The 17459-nt window shown below is 39.6% G+C and overlaps 1 protein-coding gene across 1 annotated transcript in view; it reads left to right on the top strand.

Annotated features, from left to right (window-relative positions):
* The first annotated feature begins 740 nt into the window (after positions 1-740).
* The window catches only part of Mrpl1 (mitochondrial ribosomal protein L1), a 61186-nt gene continuing 44467 nt past the window's right edge, over positions 741-17459 (top strand). Inside the window, exons 1-3 of the mRNA XM_057772566.1 lie at positions 741-840; positions 4665-4782; positions 16022-16286. Of these exons, the coding sequence (XP_057628549.1) occupies positions 810-840; positions 4665-4782; positions 16022-16286 (414 nt within the window). The 5' untranslated portion in view covers positions 741-809. The remainder of the gene's footprint in view (positions 841-4664; positions 4783-16021; positions 16287-17459) is intronic.

Genomic DNA, 17459 nt, shown 5'->3' with positions numbered 1-17459 from the left:
CTGGCAGCTGTGACATAATATATCAGTCGGGGGTGGGGTGGTAAGGTGTGGGAATAACTTGTGCATGGGTTTCTGATTATCTCTGATCGTTTGTATACTAGGTGCAAACAAACAAACAAAAAGCAAGAACCAAAACAAAACCCGAGACTTATTTCCTAAACGCCAAGCACTGTACTGCTCGCTTGGTCTTATGGCACAGCTTGCCCACGGCCGGGAACTATAAAGCAGATTGCTGAAAGATTAACGTTGGTCTGGCGTTTTGTTGAAAGGGGGTTAGAGAATGGAACCTCCTGATCCGCCTTGGGAGGTTGGAAGTTTGGCAGATTGTTTTCTCTTTGCAATCAAAGGGATCGAACTCAGGACCTCGCACAAGTTAGCTCGGCGCACTATCGCCTAGCAACGTGCATTTAGAGAAAAAAAGATCTTAGCAAAGCTGAAATGTAGCAGAGGAAGCTGGGGTACTCCAGGTTTTTCAGGACTTTAGGCTGGAAACTAGGTTCTTCCTGTTTAAATGGTGGCTCTGAATACATCTGCAGGATGTAAAGAAAAAATAAGAAGGAATGAATAATTACAGCATTTTCAACAAAGTCATTCTTTCCTGAAGGTTGTAAAGCTTTTGTGCCTTAACCACAAAACGGAGTCCCCGCCTGGGGAACCGACCGGAACGCCGCCACTAGGGCTCTCCGCCTGGTTCCTCTGCCCCCACCAACACCTTCCCCCTTTGCCAGCTTCCCAGCGGAACCTTTGTCGCTTGTCCGTGCAGTTGAACCGCGGGACCAATTTCGTCAACACAATCCGGAATAGTCAACATGGCGGCCGCCATACGTTGCCTCAGTAGAGGTAAGACAGCCAGTGTTCTGGAAGGAAAATAGGTCTAGAGCCGTGTCTCTTGTTGCAGCAGAGTACACGCCAGAGTCTTGCAAGCACGGGCCAGCTCTAGGTATTCGAAATGCCTCCGTGCTCGTTCTGGGCTCCACAGCCCACACGGTCATCACTACTTCAAAGCGACCCACAGCGCAACGCTGGGTTTCTCTCTTGGAGCAGGTCACTCTGAGGGTGGAATGGGAGGGAAAATACATTGGCAGCCCTTTCAGTCAGGGGTGAGGAGTACAAGGCAGTAGGGGTGGTGGCCTGTGTTTATATGGGAGGCAGCAAAGTCTGCTGAGAGGCTCCGAGAGAAGAAGTTTAGAGAGAAGGGATGGATCTCTTGGGACTGTTAACCTTTCAGTATCTACTAAAAGAGATGAAATAGTTTCTGTCTCCTTGTGAAAGGTCGAGAGGGAGGAGGTTTTAACGAATGGATGTAGTATCAGGTATGTTGATGAGTAGTTGAGGAAACTCTGAGGATTATTTTGTCTGGTGGCAAATTAAGTTTTCTGTGTGGAGTGAATGAGTGCTAAGACAGTGACACATTGACCACTGAGGGGTTGGAAATAAAGATAGACTAGGTCTAGTAGGGTGTATAAATAGTGATGCTATTGTAATTTGGTTTTGCTCAGGCTGTAGCAGTTTGATTACTGTTGAAAATGTAAATTTCTGGTTCTTTCTATAGCATATTCTAAGTAATGTTTCTGTCACGGCTCTTTGGGCTCAGTGTGTTTGTGAATCTCAATGTATAGCAGTTCGCTGATTCTTATAGTCTTAGCTTTCTGGTACAGGAGAGTGTCTTTATCCAGTCCTGGTAGATACATGCTTGAGTTCATCTCGAGTTCTGTACTTAGAAACAGTCTTCTGGTTGTTCTTGTACATGTCTGTTAAAGCACATGTACACGGTACTTGTCTGGAAGAGGACTGCTACACTGTCATGATGTGCTTGCTAGGCAGTTCCATATTACTTCTTAGAATGATGCTCTTGTTCACACTCATACCTGCAATACATAAACTCTCCCTGCATTTGATATGGTAAGTGACTTCATTTTCTAGAGGTTTCTTAGTCTGGTATGTAAAACAATGATACTTAGATTATCTAATTTATAAACTGTGTGCTCACAGTAAAATCAAACACTGCTTTCTTGATTAAGTTTTGTGGGGGAAAAAAAACACAATTTGACCCAAGGTCAATGTCCCACATATTGGCATAATAGGAGTCTCCAACATGCCCATTGTTAAAAGTCTTGTCAGTTGCATTGACCACTATAATATACTAATGTGTTCACATGCTAGTGTAATTTGAGTCTACACTGTCTGGCCAGTGAGTCACAGGAATCACCCTCCTTTTTATAGGAATTGAAAGGAGGAGCCACTATGTGAGAGTTTTACATGTGTGTTGGGGGTTCATGGAAAGCACTCTACTGATAGTAAGCCATCTCCATAGCCTCAATTTTTAATTTTTAAAAAGTAAATTTGACAAACTGAAGGTTTTAACAATAAATATAATTATTTTAAAAAATATAACCACTTTTGGGGGGGTTTCTAAGTCAAGGTTTCTCTGTATAACAGACCTGACTTTTTATTTGTCTTGTTTATGAAGCCATTCCTTCCCTAAAGGTTATAAAGACATTTTCCTCTATTCTGAAAGCATTTTAAGCATTACAATTCACCTCTGAGTGGGTTTTCCCCCCTTTGTACTGGGAACTTTGGATGAGTTTATTTATTTATATTTAATGTTACCAGTTTGTCTTTCTGTATTTGTGCCACTATCAATATATAGAACCACCATGACTTTATAATTTCTCTCTGCAGCTGGAAGTCTTTTCTCTGTCCTTCTGGACCTATTTCTTTCCTGCCTTCCCAAAGAACTACTCTGAGGCTTAATATTAATTACAAACTGTTTGGCCTATTAGCTTAGGCTTATTATTAACTAGCTCTTACAACTTAACCTATTTCCATTCTATATTTTACCTCAAGGCTGTGACTTTTTACCTCACATCTTGCTTCTCTGGCAGGTGCTGGTGTCTCTCTCAACTCCACCTTCTTTCTCCCTATCTTTCTTCTTGGATTTCCCATCTAGCCAGAGGCCAAAGTAGCTTTATTCATCAACCAATAAAAGCAACACATATTTGCAGCGTAGAGCCTGGCATCCCACATAATCTCCTTTTAATCCAATTTTTATTTAGCTTACAAAGAAATGGTTTTTGTTGAATTTCTATCCATATACAATTATACTTGGCTTTTCCTTTTCATCCTCAACACTACCCTCTCTCCTTCCTGCCCCTTCTTATAACAAACCTTGCTCTGGTAGGGCAAATTTCCCGTTTTGTTCTGATTTTAGAAGAACTCAGACAACTCTGTGAATGTATCAACTTTAAAAATGAATAAATAAAATAGAAACTGTTTTAAAAACTAGGGGTACATATGTATATACTTCTTATTAATAAGAATAAAATAAATCTATTAAGCTTAAATTAGTAAAAATAGGTGAAGAGAGTATAAAAGCTCATGCCTGTAATCACATGTTACCTATAGTTCAATCCAGCCTGGGCCATACTTAGTGAGTTCCAGGTCACAATAATCAATGGTGAGCTCCTGTCTCAAAAACAAAATAAAATAAGTGAATAGAAGAAGTTGCTAGATATTAGACACCTCTGCTTGCTTTTTGTTTCTCTCAGCATAATTTCTAAGCTTTATTTTTCCTTTTAGTGGTGCTGCTTAGAGAATGCAGGGCCTTGCACATGCTAGGCCAGGAACTACCACTACACTACACCTTACCCCAATATTGGATATTTTATGTTTGTGTACATGCGTTTCTGTGTTTGCATTTATGTGCATTGCTTGTGTGGAGGTCAGACAACAACCTTGGGTCATTCCTTAGATGCCTACCACTTTCTGTTGAGACATGGTCTCTTACTGATCTGGAACTTTACCATATAGGTCAGGCTACTTGCCGAAGCTTCCTGGTATCTTAATATTCCTGGGATTGTAGGCATATGCCGCCACCCAGCTTTTCATGTGAATTCTGGTATAGACAGAAATTCTGTCCTGCCTGGTTCTACAGTCATTCAGTCTCAACAAAACATACAGAGGCTTATATTAGCTATAAACTGGTTGGCCTTTTAGCTGAGGTTTATTATTAACCAGCTCTTACAACTTAAATTAACCTATAATTCTTACTTATGTTTAGCCACATTGGTTTGGTACCTTACTCAGTGAGTCATTCTCATCTTGATTCCTCTGCATCTGGCTGGTGACTGCAGACTGAACTTTTCTTCTTCCCAGAATTCTCCTCGTCAGGTTGCCCTGCCTATATTTCGTGCCTGGTTACTGGCCAATCAGTGTTTTATTAAACCAATACAGGTGACAATTTTTTTTTTTTTTTTTTTTTGATTTTTCGAGACAGGGTTTTTCTGTAGCTTTGGAGCCTATCCTGGAACTAGCTCTTGTAGACCAGGCTGGTCTCGAACTCACAAAGATCCGCCTGCTTCTGCCTCCCGAGTGCTGGGATTAAAGGCGTGCACCAGCACTGCCCGGCCAGGTGACAAATCTTTACAGGCTACAAGAGCATATTCCACAGCATTCTGGAGAGATCCAAATTCAGATTCTCTTGCTTTTGAGGCAGCTCCATTATTATATGATAAAAAAAAAATTCCAGCCGCTATTCTTATATTTTTTAAAACTGGTTGAGAACCACAAAATATTAGTTGCTTTTGTTTTGAAAATACTGATTTTTAGAATGTAAAAATGTATGACTGTGATGATTAATGTTATATATATTTTTTTCTTCCAAGCCTTGATACGACATCAAAGGGATTGTTTTTCCAAGACAGTTTACCAGGCCCCTCCTTCCCTTTGCTCTGTGAATATTCTCTGGACCCACAGACATTTTGCTGCTGCTGCTGCTACGAAGTAAGTATTTTTTATTTTTAGCTGCTTCACTTACTGTTAAAGTTCTGATTGACAACCATAGTTCTATAAAGATCCATAGTTGTAAAAGTTCATTGTCTGTACTCGTTTGACTTTGGTATTCCAAGGGGAAGAGATGACTTGATAATAGCAGCATCTATGAACATCTTGAGCTAATTGCTCACCACTGGCATTTTAAGCTATTGTGTTATGTTCATTTTAAGAGACAGATATCAAGTTACCAATAATGTCTCAGTTTTTCTGTAAAATACCCTGACAGAAGCAACTTAGGAGGGAAAGGTTTATTTGATGAACAGTTCCAAGTCCTAGCCCATCATTGTGGGGTAACCAAGGCACCCGTAGCCTGAAGCAGCGGCTTGTATCCCCAGTCTAGAGCAGAGAGAGTGTGTGTTCTTTCCTGTGCTTATCTGCTCCCCCATTTTCATACAGTTGGGGACCCAGCCTTTGAAATGGGTGAGTCTGTCTACCCTAGGTAACCCACTTAAGAGACTCTCTCAACATGACCTCAGGCCAACATGACCCAGCAGATTCCTCACTGAGACTCTTCCCAAATGACCTCGATGGCTTCCAGTCGGCAGTTAGAACTAACCATCACAATGAGATTATAGAGCCAGTCCTGAGCAGAGAAGCAGCATCTGCCAGAATGACGATTTGAATTCAAGAAGTTTAGTTCAGCCGGGCGGTGGTGGCGCACGCCTTTAATCCCCGCACTTGGGAGGCAGAGACAGGCGGATCTCTGTGAGTTCGAGGCCAGCCTGGTCTACAAAGGGAGTTCCAGGACAGGCTCCAAAGCTACAGAGAAACCCTGTCTCGAAAAACCAAAAAAAAAAAAAAAAAAAAAAAAAAAAAAAGTTTAGTTCTAAAATTGTTTTTTCCTTCTTTTTAAATGATATTTTCTCCAAGGTGCTCTTTATAATTAGATGTTACAGGATTGCCAGTTCTGGAATGATATATTGGAATTTCAAATTTTTAATGTTCATTGTGTTATATAGAAATACACACATGTATATACATATATATTTATAGTTTCTTATGTAGACTTTCCACATATGGAAATACAAAGGGATGAAATTTGTTCTCACAGCTTCTGATTACCAAGAGTTCGAAGAGCTTGGTTGATGATGCACTGTTGAACTGAATGAGGGAAAGGACTGAAAGGCAATGTTGGCTGAGCTCTTGGACTTAAGGCTCATGCCATTTGGTTGTTGGGCATAACACTGTTCTTTCCCCCAAGGGTATTATTGATGTTAATGACGTATAAAGCAGAGTATCATCTTTTTCTGATTTTTTTTCCTAATGTCACCATTTCTATAGTTAAAAGAAATGGCTGAGGGAAAAATAATTAAATGCTTAAGAGCTATAGGATATTAAAGATTAAAAATTACAGAATTCTTATGTGCTATATAATAATTAGTATTATAATTGAACACTTTTTATATACTTGCTCATTTAATTTTCATAATAGTTATGAAGACAGATAACTATGATGAGCATTTCTCAGATAGAGGAATGGAAGCCCAAAGATTAAATTTTATTTAGGTGCTAGGAATCTAAATTGTAGTGCTCGTGAACAGTGTAGTTCAGTAGTAATTTAGAACAACATAACCCAGAGGTAGACAGCGTGAAGGAAGAGTGGCCAATTTTCTATATTAGAAGTTATCCGTGTTTGCATTTCTTTAGTGTATTTCTCATGTATATCTTTTGCCTGTTTTTTGTGCAGTTTTCTTTTTATTTCTGCTATACGCAAGTATTTATTGGCTTATTTTAAGGACATTCTAAAACATTTTTGTTTATCCTCTAGGAAATTCCTATCATATGTCATCTCCAATTCTTACTGTACAGTTTGGTGCTTTTCACTGATCTAAAAGCATAGCATGAGAAATATTGCCCACTCTAGAAAGGTATGGAACCTTGTCATAAGATTATTTAGTAACTTGATGAGATGTGTTCACAATTTTAGTTGTAGTCTTTATTTTTTAATGACTAACTTCAGAATCTACTAAAAATAGTTCATGGAGTCAAGATCTGAGGCATTGCTTTTCTTTGTTGTTCTTTGTTTTTGTTTTCGGTTTGAGACAGAATCTAAGTAGTCCTAGGTGGTCTGGAACATGCCAGACTAGCCTTGAACTCACAGAGGCCTGCCTGCCTCTGCCTTCTGAGCCCTGAGATTGCCTTGCTCGAGATACCATGCTTTGCTCTCTGTCATTCTGAGCCCTGTCCACCCCACTCCATTTCCCAGTAGCAGATCCTGGATTTTTGTTTGTTTGTTTGCCACTGGGCCATCTGAGTCTGATCCTGTTTCTTTCTTTATAATGGGGTCTTTTTTTTTTTTTTTTTTTTTTGCTTTTTTATGTATCTTTCTAAAAAAATGCTGGATGTCCTGTGTACTATAATCAACTGAAGTAAATAGTTTTTACACAGCAAGTAGGCTTGTCTTTTAATGTGTCAATGTTGAGCCAGTGTAGTAAAGGACTGAGCTAGGTTTTGGTTTTGTGGTTTTTTCCATGGCTACCACCAGCCGAAATCTCTGTACCGTTACTTTGTGCTCAGCATGGGGGTTGGGTTGCTGGGTTTTTCTTTGTGGAGTTGTTGGTGCTGTTTCCTTCTGTGCAGCTGCATCTCAGCGGGGGCCTTGGCCTCCTCTAGCAGTAGGCGATAGTCACCTAGTGCTCAGTGCTTGACTGGCTAGAGCTGGGAGGAAGGGCAGTCTCTGCCATCGACCTCTGTCCGGATAGATAGTAGACTGGGCCCTGTACTGTTTCCTGCCTTGACTTTAGCACTCTTCCTTTCTACAGATAGAGTGGGTGTTTACCTTTCCCTCCATCCTGCACCCTCCCCGGAGGCTCTCTAGTCTCCAGCAGCTGCAGTCTTTCCCAGATGCATCCGTGGAGGTGTGTGGGAAAGGCCCATTAAAGCATGAACTCCATGTGTTCCTGACGGCTTCCATTGCCACACTAGCCTCTCAGTTTTGTCTTACCTGCTTGCCTTTCTCCGAATTCTGTCACTGGAGAGACATGGTGAGGGTGTGGAGAGGGCTGGCTCTCCTTGGAGTTCAGGCTACTGGATTACCTGCAGCGTTCTCAGCTATGTGTTCTCGTCTCCATGGTGTTGTCAAGAAGAGCTGGGAATTTTCATTGTCTTTCTTCTCCATGCTAGTGCTTTTTCCAGCTTTCACAGTTTAAGTGGAACAGAACTGCATTTAGTTTAAAAAGTAAAGAATAAATCACTATTAGAGATGTTAGTGTATTTATCTCGTATTAGCCTTAAATATTATTTAGTTCTACTTAGTTTTATGAAAACAAACAAAACACCTCAAAGTAAAAGATTTTTTGCTTTTGAAATACCTGGATTGTTTTCTTGGGGGTCACAGATTTTCAAGTCCTGAAGTGAACTTTATTATAGCACTGTGTTTTTCTCATCTTCTGTGGTTGGGTCTGACCATGGATTGCTCTTCCTCTCATGTTTCTGTAGTTAGAGGACAGATGTGGCAGGACGAAAGTCATTAGCTGAGTACAGTCTCTTGTTACTCATTTAATCTGTGTGGTTTAGTTACCCAGGTAACTGCGATAATTCTGTTCTCTTGATGCGGGCTGCCAGGTGTCCTCCTCCTCCCCCTCTTTCCAGCATGATTTATATTGATCTCAAAGTCACAGCTCTTAAGCTCTTTGATAGTCTAACCTAACTGCATGGGCAACAGAAGTCTTTTAACGTGACTCTTCTGAGTAAAGACGGTGGATTTGGAGAGCTGTGGGAGCAAAGCATGGGTTTGTGAGATTAGTTTGTACCATATTTGTGCTGAAGGATTTTGTTTAATTGCAGTTTGCTTTTTTGATGAACGTGTTTTCCTTCCACCTCGCTTTTATGGTAGTAGAGGCAGAACTCAGGACCTTGAGTGACCAAGTACTTCGTCCCCAGAATAAATGAGAAAGGGTCATATTGTGTGGCTTCGTCTGGACTGGACCAGGCTGTATAGCTTAGGGTGGCTTTGAACTCAAGGTTTTCCCCTGTCTCCCTCCCAAGTGCTGGGATTGTAAGCTTACACTGCAGTAGCAGTTTCCTGAGAGTCTTGTTTGTTCTATACTGTGATGTTGTCATACTAGTCTTTCATATTTCCTAAGGCATTGTTCCACTTGAAACCTAAAAATGTTTACATTGAACAACTCAAATATTTTATGAAGCAAAGTCCCAACCACAGATAAGTAAGTACCTTGTGCTCTAACCATCATAATCTCACTTATCAGACTTTTTAGGGCTTCACAAATATTTATATTTACAAAAAAAGTCACTTCAGTCTCTGGAGATTTCATATTATTTTCATATTAAATATTTGAAAATTTAGCTGTGAAATTAAGATTTTATTTAATGTAAATTTGAAAGCTTTGACTAGAACCTCTGTTTATTTTAAATAGAACACTCTCTTCCTAAACAGGTTCTCTGGTCTGCCTTTGGCTTTGTTACTCCGTTAGTAAATATAAGATTAAAATGTGGTTCCTCCTGTTTGGGAGGTGTCAGGATTTAGTAGGTACTCAGTAGAGCTACTGAGACATGGGCATTTACTTAAATTTGCTGTCAGCAGTCTGAAAGGAGCCTGCGCCATTAAAATGAAGATTATCATTATTTGCCAGTGTGATCAGTTGCTTATTAGTGGGGAGGATACTATTATTAGTGGCGATAAGAGGATTTGTTGAGTGCTAAGAAGAATTGAATTTTATGTTAGGTTGATTTGGAGAGTAAAAAAAATTGCCAGTATTTCTTTTCCATATGTTTTCTGAGACTTTATATTTATTTTTTGTTACTACTGTAACAGATGACCACAAGCTCTGGGGCTTAAACCAACATGATTTTCTGTGTTATACTTGTCTAGATTTCGTGTCTGACATGGAGCATGTTGGACGAGTGAGGTGCTGGTAGTCACTGTCTGGACGCTGTAAGCAGAGTGAGTTTCCTGGTCACTCCACCTGCAGGACACTGCTCACATTCCTCAGTCTCGGAGCAGTGGCAGCTTCCATCATAATCGTGCACTCAGCTCCCTCTGATCTGACTGGGAAAGGGGAAAGTTCTCGCTGTAAGGGTTAGGTGGTTGGACTCATGCTGATAATCTAGGGTAATCTCTCCATCTCTTTAATTTTAGGCACATGCAAACTCTCTTTGGTCACTATCCTGACATGGTTGTCTTCTGGGGGTGTAATAGTTATTTTTCTCATTTCAGTTACAAAATATCTTACAGAAGGCAATCTAAGAGGGGTGATTTATTTTGGCTTATGGTTTGCGGGTATAGTACAGCCTGGTAGGGAAGGCCTGGTGGCAGGAGCAGCCTTTGACTGTGGTGAGGGGAGTGGGAGGATGCTTTTCACATCTGGATTGATTAGAAAGCAGAGAGAGAACAAGAAACAGGGTTGAGCTATCCACCTCAAGACATTTCCCAGGGAGATCCACTTAGTCCAGCCTGATTCCACCTCCTAAAGGGTTCCCAGTGTCTCAAATAGGGCCATTAGCTAGGGACCCAGTATTCAAACACATGAGCCTGTAAGTGACATTTGACACACAAGCCACATCAGTGGCCACTATTCTGTCTACTGCAGAACACAGATACCTTTCTAGAATAATGTTTTACTAATTTAAAACTTTCGTGATTTGAATAAATGTTGGAAAATTATATTACCTCTAGCTTTGTTTTCTTAGCTTTAAACTTTTATCTGCGTTTCCTCTTTGACATCATTCCCTAGGTGTTTCTAAGCACTCATTAGCCTTGTCCTGCAGTGAACCTATTCATCACTGCAGACCCATCTGTGGGTGAGCTGACTCAGGCTGGGTAGTCTGATGGCTTGCTATGCTGCCATGCTTGCAGGTTGGCTGAGCACTGTCTAATCTAGCCTGGGGTTTTGTGGGGCCAGCTCTGGTCTATGTGTCTCTCATGTGTCTAGCTTGGGCTTGTGTTTATGAAAATGACAGAAATAAAAACATTAATATAGAAACATATGAAGCCTCTTCTGCCTTAATCTTAGAGCAGGGAAATTGTCACTTAATTTTGTCAGCCAAAATTATTCACATTGCCACATCAGCAGACTAAGGAATGCATTCTGTTCCTTGGGGACTTGAATCGAGAGAGGAGGTAAAGAGCACTTGTCTGCTGGGCACTGAGTATATCCCTTCCTTCTCCAGAGAACTGGGTCGCGTTTTTTCCTCCAGCTCCTAGTTAATGATACACTATTCCTTCCACACCTGGTTGGTTCCTCAAGCCTAAACCACAAGAGGCGTTTTAGACTGTTCTTTCTATCTCCATCTTCTGTATTTACCTTGCAAACATTTTTCTATTCTATCATCTTTTCAGCCTTGTTGCTGTTTATTCAGCCTTGGCCACCCTTCTCGAGAAGAAAGAGAGGGAATATCCTTTTACTTCCCACTCCATCCCTTCAGCTCTGTTTCTTCTTTTGCAGCTGGGATTCTCTAAACTTGAAATTCAGATGTCATTCTTGCTTGCTGGCTTGTCTTTGCCTCTAAAACAGCCTCATTGTGATCCTGAGTTTCCAAGCCTACCTCCCAGCTTCCTACTTTCTGTATTACCTCTTGAGTTCTGCAGTTGCAAACTGTGGCAGTGGGGCAGATCTGCTTCACTATCTACTTTTGTACAGTTTTGTTGACAAAGGTTTCTGTTCTGCCTGGTCCTGCAGCTGTTCAGTCCCAAAGAAATATACAGAGACCTACATTAATTATAAACTGGTTGGCCTATTAGCTTAGCCTTTCTTATTAACTAACTCTTACATCTTACATTAACCCATAATTCTTGTCTATGTTAGCCATGTGGCTTGCACCTTTATAAGTGAGGCATTCTCATCTTGCTTCCTCTGTATCTGTGTGACTACTGTAGACTGAGCCTTTCCTCTTTCCAGAATTCTCTTGTTCTGGTCCTCTGCCTATACTTCCTGCCTGACTACTGGCCAGTCAGCATTTTATTAAACCAGTACAAGTGACAAATCTTTACACGGTACAAGACTTTTGCCCCCCCCCCTTTTTTTTTTATAACAAGAACTCTGAATCTAATCTCCTTTATTTAACTCTTTTCCAGACCATTATCCATAACAACTTGTAACCAACACTCTAAATAAAGAAAACAATTCATAATCCATTTTTGGGGAATGTGGGCATAGTTTTCTAGGCTACTTCCTGCTGACTGGGGGCACGGATAATTTTATGGGGCCCTAAAGAAAATATAGGATTATGGTCAAGTCCTGACTGGAATATTCTGTGAGGCTTGAGTTTGTTCTGGATGTAGAACTCAGAGGAAACTCCAACAGAGGTCCTTTGAAATGTTGGATCATCTGGGCCATCCACTCCTATTGGGGATTTTTCAGGGGGTCTTCCTGATCAAACCTGATTTGTCTTAACTCAGAATGAATCCACAGCCTCTCATTTCCTATGGAAACAAAAGCAAAACCTCTTCTCTATATCTTTTGACTTAAATTTTGAATTCAAGGCATTTTCAAAATGCATTTGTTGGTTTAATCTAGTAGCATTTATAATCAAATGTCTTTTAGCAACTGCTGCTCCTTCCTCAGCCATCAAACAACTCAAAGACAATGCAATAACATATAGTATAGTATCCAGAATCTCTGTGTATTTTCCATCTTTATGTGCCTTTATTTTAGACTCTTTATTTTTATCATTAATTTTTGGGTTTTTGAGACAGGATTTCTCCGCCTGTCCTGGAACTCACTCTGTAGACCAGGCTGTCCTTGAACCCACAGAGATCTGCCTGCCTTTGCAGGGTACAAGACCATTGTCCCACAGCATAGTTTATGAGGCTAAAAGGGATTTTTCTTTTACTTATTTTAATTTGTGTGTGATCATGTTTGTGTGTGTGTAGGTCAGAGATTATCATCAGGTGTAATCTCTGGCCCAGGAGCCATCCATCTTCTTCTTCTTCTTTTTTTTTTTTTTTAAGATTTTATTTATTTATTATGTATACAACATTCTGCCTTCATGTATGCCCACATGCCGGAAGAGGGCGCCAGATCTCATTACAGATGGTTATGAGCCACCATGTGGTTGCTGGGAATTGAACTCATGACCTCTGGAAGAGCAACCAGTGCTCCCAACCGCTGAGCCATCTCTCCAGCCCCCATCCATCTTCTTTTTGATACAGAATGTCTCACTGGGCCCTCATCAGAGTGAACTGATTAGGCTAACCAGTGAGCTCTAGGGATCTTCTGGTCCCTGCCTCCTCAGCTCTGGGATCAGAGGAACATGCACCACATGTGGTTTTTAATGTGTGTTCTGGGGACTGATCTCAGGTCCCCACGCTGTGCCAAAGGCATTTTACTAATTTTTCCCCACTCTAATTTTTATATATTTCAATATTTGTGACACATAAGAATTATGCAGTTCAAATCCAGTGTCTATAAATAAAGTTTTGTTGGAACTTAGCCATGCTTATCCTTTTATGGATTTCTTACAGCTGCTTTTGCAGTAGCAGAGTTGAATCATGGCGATGGAGACTACATGATACACAAAGCTAAAACATTTGCTTTCTGATCCTTTACAGAAAGAGTCAACTCTCACTGCCATCACTTGATTTGCAGCGGTCCCTTTCCTAACACTTCATTCCGTGACGCTCAAAACTTTTTACTCTGTTTCTTTGTCAACCTGTTTTTTCTTTTTTAATAGTGGCTTCATTAAGATAAATTTCATATATAGCACAATTCAGGTATTTAAGGTGTATAGCTCAGTAGTTTTTTGTTATATACCTAGAGTTGTGCAAACATTACTGTAATATTTTATTTAGAATATTTTCATTACTCTTCCAGATATCCTCTTTTTAATGTCCAACTCCCTTAACACCCCCTTCTCCATCCCTAGATGACCACTAAGTCTGCTTTTAATTCTGATTCACACTCCCATTTGTGATATTTTGTATAAATGGAATAATTTGTGTTGTTTTGTGACTGTTTTCTCTCGCTATATAATAAAGATACTATACTATTAATGTATTTATATATTGTTTTTAAGGTTAATACATATTGTAGCATGAGTTAAGTACTTTGTTCTTTTTGTTCTTGATTAATATTCTATTATAGTCTCTTTAACATGTAAACAACGACTTTCTAAAAAGCGCCAGCAGCATAGGAAATCAATCCAAGAGTTGACAAACGGGCTTACATGAAATAAAAAAGCTTCTGTATTCATTGCAAAGGAAAAAAAATCACCAGAGTGAAAAGACAGCCTATAGAATAGGACAAAAATCTTTTTTTTAGCTGTGTATTAGGCAGGGGAATAGATATTTAGAATCTATAAAAAAAACAAAAAAACCCCACAAAAATTATACAATCAATAAATGGGCTAATGAATTGAGCAGACCATTTTCAGAAGAAATATATATGGCCAATTCTTGACAAAATGTTCAACAATCTTAGCTATCAGAGCAGTTCAAATTAAAACTGCTTTGAGAGCTGGCAAGATGGTCGAGTGGGTAAAGGTACCCGTCATGAGGTCTGACAGCTAGAGTCCCTGGATCCACATGATGGAAAGACCCGACTGCCAGAAGTTGTTCTCTGATCTCCACACCAACGTGCACACACACCCCATATGAAAAATTTAGAACTTTGGGACTGGAGAGATGGCTCAGCGGTTAAGAGCATTGCCTGCTCTTCCAAAGGTCCTGAGTTCAATTCCGAGCAATCACACGGTGGCTCACAACCATCTGTAATGAGGTCTGGTGCTCTCTTCTGGCCTGCAGGTATATATGCAGACAGAATATTGTATACTTAATAAATAAATAAATAAATAAACAAAAATAAATAAATAAATATTTTTTTTTAGAGTTTAACAAAATTTAAATTTTTTTTCAGAGTTTTATCTCACTCCAGTCAGAATGGCTATCACCAAGAAAACAAATGACAACATGCTGGAGGGCTATAGGAAAAGGGAGACAAATGTAAACAAGGTAGAAGTCAGTGTGTAGATTCCTCGAAAAACTGAAAATTAAACTACATATGACTCAGCTATACTGCTCCTGAGTATTTACCCAAGGGATCGTAAATCAACATAGTAGAGATTGGTGCACATCTGTCTGTGTTTATTGGTGCACTAATTCAAAATAGCTAAGTTGTGACATCAGCCATCTTATCTATCAACAGATAAATGGATAAAGCAAAATGTGGTTCATATTCACCATGGAATTTATTTCAGCCACAAAAAAGGTATCAAGATATCAGCAGAAAAATGTGTTCATTTTGTTAGAAAATTAAAGTGTGATCATTAGTTGTGCTAAAGACAGGATCGTGGAACACAAGTGGCATGAAAGCAGAAGGGGCGACTGCAGGGAGGAGTGGGGACCAGCAAAGGGGCGAAGAGGAGGAGCAGAGTCGTGTAGGAAGGTGGTGACTAAAGAGAAACAGAGTGACAGATCTCTATGAAAATGTGCCAGAACTCATCACTTGCATGCTGACTTAAAAATGAGCAGGAGCATTCCATTGTAGTATAATGCCGCAATTATATTTTTATTCAGCAGATGAGACATTGGGTTCCTTTACCCTTGGGGCTGTTAATGAATAATGTCACTAGGAACATTTGTGTACTAGTTCGTGTATGGACAGTTCCTTTAGGTATATATCTGGACTATCTTTTTTAATCCGTCAGTGATTGAATGTGGGATCTTTTCTTTCACAACTTAACTTCCTAGGTTGGGCTAAGGGTCTTCCTAAGACCTGCTAAGAGCCTTTTAATACTCAGCACAGTATGTTGACGCCATTCCTTTACATGTATGTTTCCTCTGCCTCTTTGTAAACTTTCAGAGCATAGCAACACTGCTTCATTCACCGTGTACTGACTGCAAACCGTACAGGTTCCTTGGTATTTGTTGAGTTAGGGAAACAGTAAAGTAGTCAGTACTATTGAGTTAAACTGTCTTGTTGGGGGGACTGGAGAGATGGCTCGGTGGTTAAGAGCACTGGCTGCTCTTCTAGGGTTCAATTCCCAGCAACCACATGGTGGCTCACAACCATCTGTAATGAGATTTGGCGCCCTCTTCTGGTGTGTGGGCATACATGGAAGCTGAATGTTGTATACACAATAAATAAATAAATAAATAAATAAATAAATAAATAAATAATCTTTAAAAAAACCTGTCTTGTTGGTTTTCTGTCTCATGTCAGTCGACATTTTAGAAAAGATCTCCTTGAATGCATTCTGATGTAACTGACCTTTTCATGTATCTTGTTTTAAGGCCGGCAAGGAAAATTAAGAAAGAAGGAAAAGACAAGGAAAAGGTGTCAGGTGAAAATCCAGATGATATAGAAAAAATAAAGTCATATACGTATATGGAAAGTGAACCTGAAGATGATGTCTATTTAAAACGCTTGTACCCGAGGCGGATCTATGAGGTGGAGAAAGCTATTCATTTACTTAAGAAGTTTCAGGTTCTGGACTTCACAAATCCAAAGCAAGGCGTCTACCTTGATTTAACATTAGATATGACATTGGGGAAAAAGGTATGTAGCCTTGTGTTTATTAAAATAGACACATAAATTGATGCTTTTAAGTTTTAAAGTTCCGGGTGGGAGTAGGGGTAGAGAACATGTGATTTGAAAGTTGAAGCTGGGAGACTGGGGGTGGAAAGGGTTTACATGGAGGTGGAGGTGGTGAAGGGGAGAGTTGGGGTGGGTGGAGAAGAACAGCCAAAACTAAGGAGGTATCAAAAAGCCATAGCTAAACTGGCTACTTCAGATAAGCTAATTTATGTAAAAGTAAAATTAAAAATTCCTTTTAATATTTTTTAGAAAGTCTGATGGTCTTTCTATGTTACTATGAGAAATATATTTCTTACAAAATATAAAATATGTTGAAAGCTTGCTAGGGTGTTGTCTTCTTTCCTTAGATTCCTTGCTTTGCCTTTTTATATTTCAGCATGTTCACTTTTATTATAAAGGTAAAATGTTGAGTTCGTATAGCTCCATTCAAGATTAAATATGGTTATATATATCAGCTTAGTAGGAGCTTCCTAATGACAGTCAACATCACTGGGAACTTCCTGCAGATAGTCACTTTATTCAGCAGTACTTTGCATTGAGTTTTGCATTTAATTTTGTAGTAATATCAGGAAATTGAGGTGCAGATGTAGACTGTTTGGCATAAAGAAGAAAGAGTTAAGAACTGAACCAAGGCTTGGGTCACTTCTTAGATGTTGTTTATTTGAAATAAATATCAACCATGTTATAATTTTTATTTTTTATATTAATTATTAATTATGCATATTAATTACTTATTAATTAATTATTAATTATTCATATGAGAAGTTTTTATATTACCTTTTCTCAATGAGGGTATAAGACGTAACGGTGTCTTGTAAGACCTCAGGCATCATTTGGACATGGAATCTATTTATAGAATATGATACTAATGATTTGATCTTTGTCTTAGTTTGCTCAGTTTTTGTTACCCCAGGGCTGCGAACTGACCCTAGGGCCTTGAGCATTGTAGGCAAGCAGCCTACTGCTCATCGTTTAATGCCTCTCACCAAATATGTGTAGAGCAAGCCATTGTCCCCAGGTGCTAGTATGGTGGTTGTTCACCTTGGGAGACTACTGAAATCTACTGGGCATGTTAGTAGAAAAGGAATGCCCATCAGTGAAAGTAAGTTGGATGGCTGATATGAAGTGTACTGA

This window comes from Chionomys nivalis, chromosome 6, assembly GCF_950005125.1.
Source record: "Chionomys nivalis chromosome 6, mChiNiv1.1, whole genome shotgun sequence".
NCBI lineage: Eukaryota > Metazoa > Chordata > Mammalia > Rodentia > Cricetidae > Chionomys > Chionomys nivalis.
This window is presented reverse-complemented; position numbering and strand designations above follow the sequence as displayed.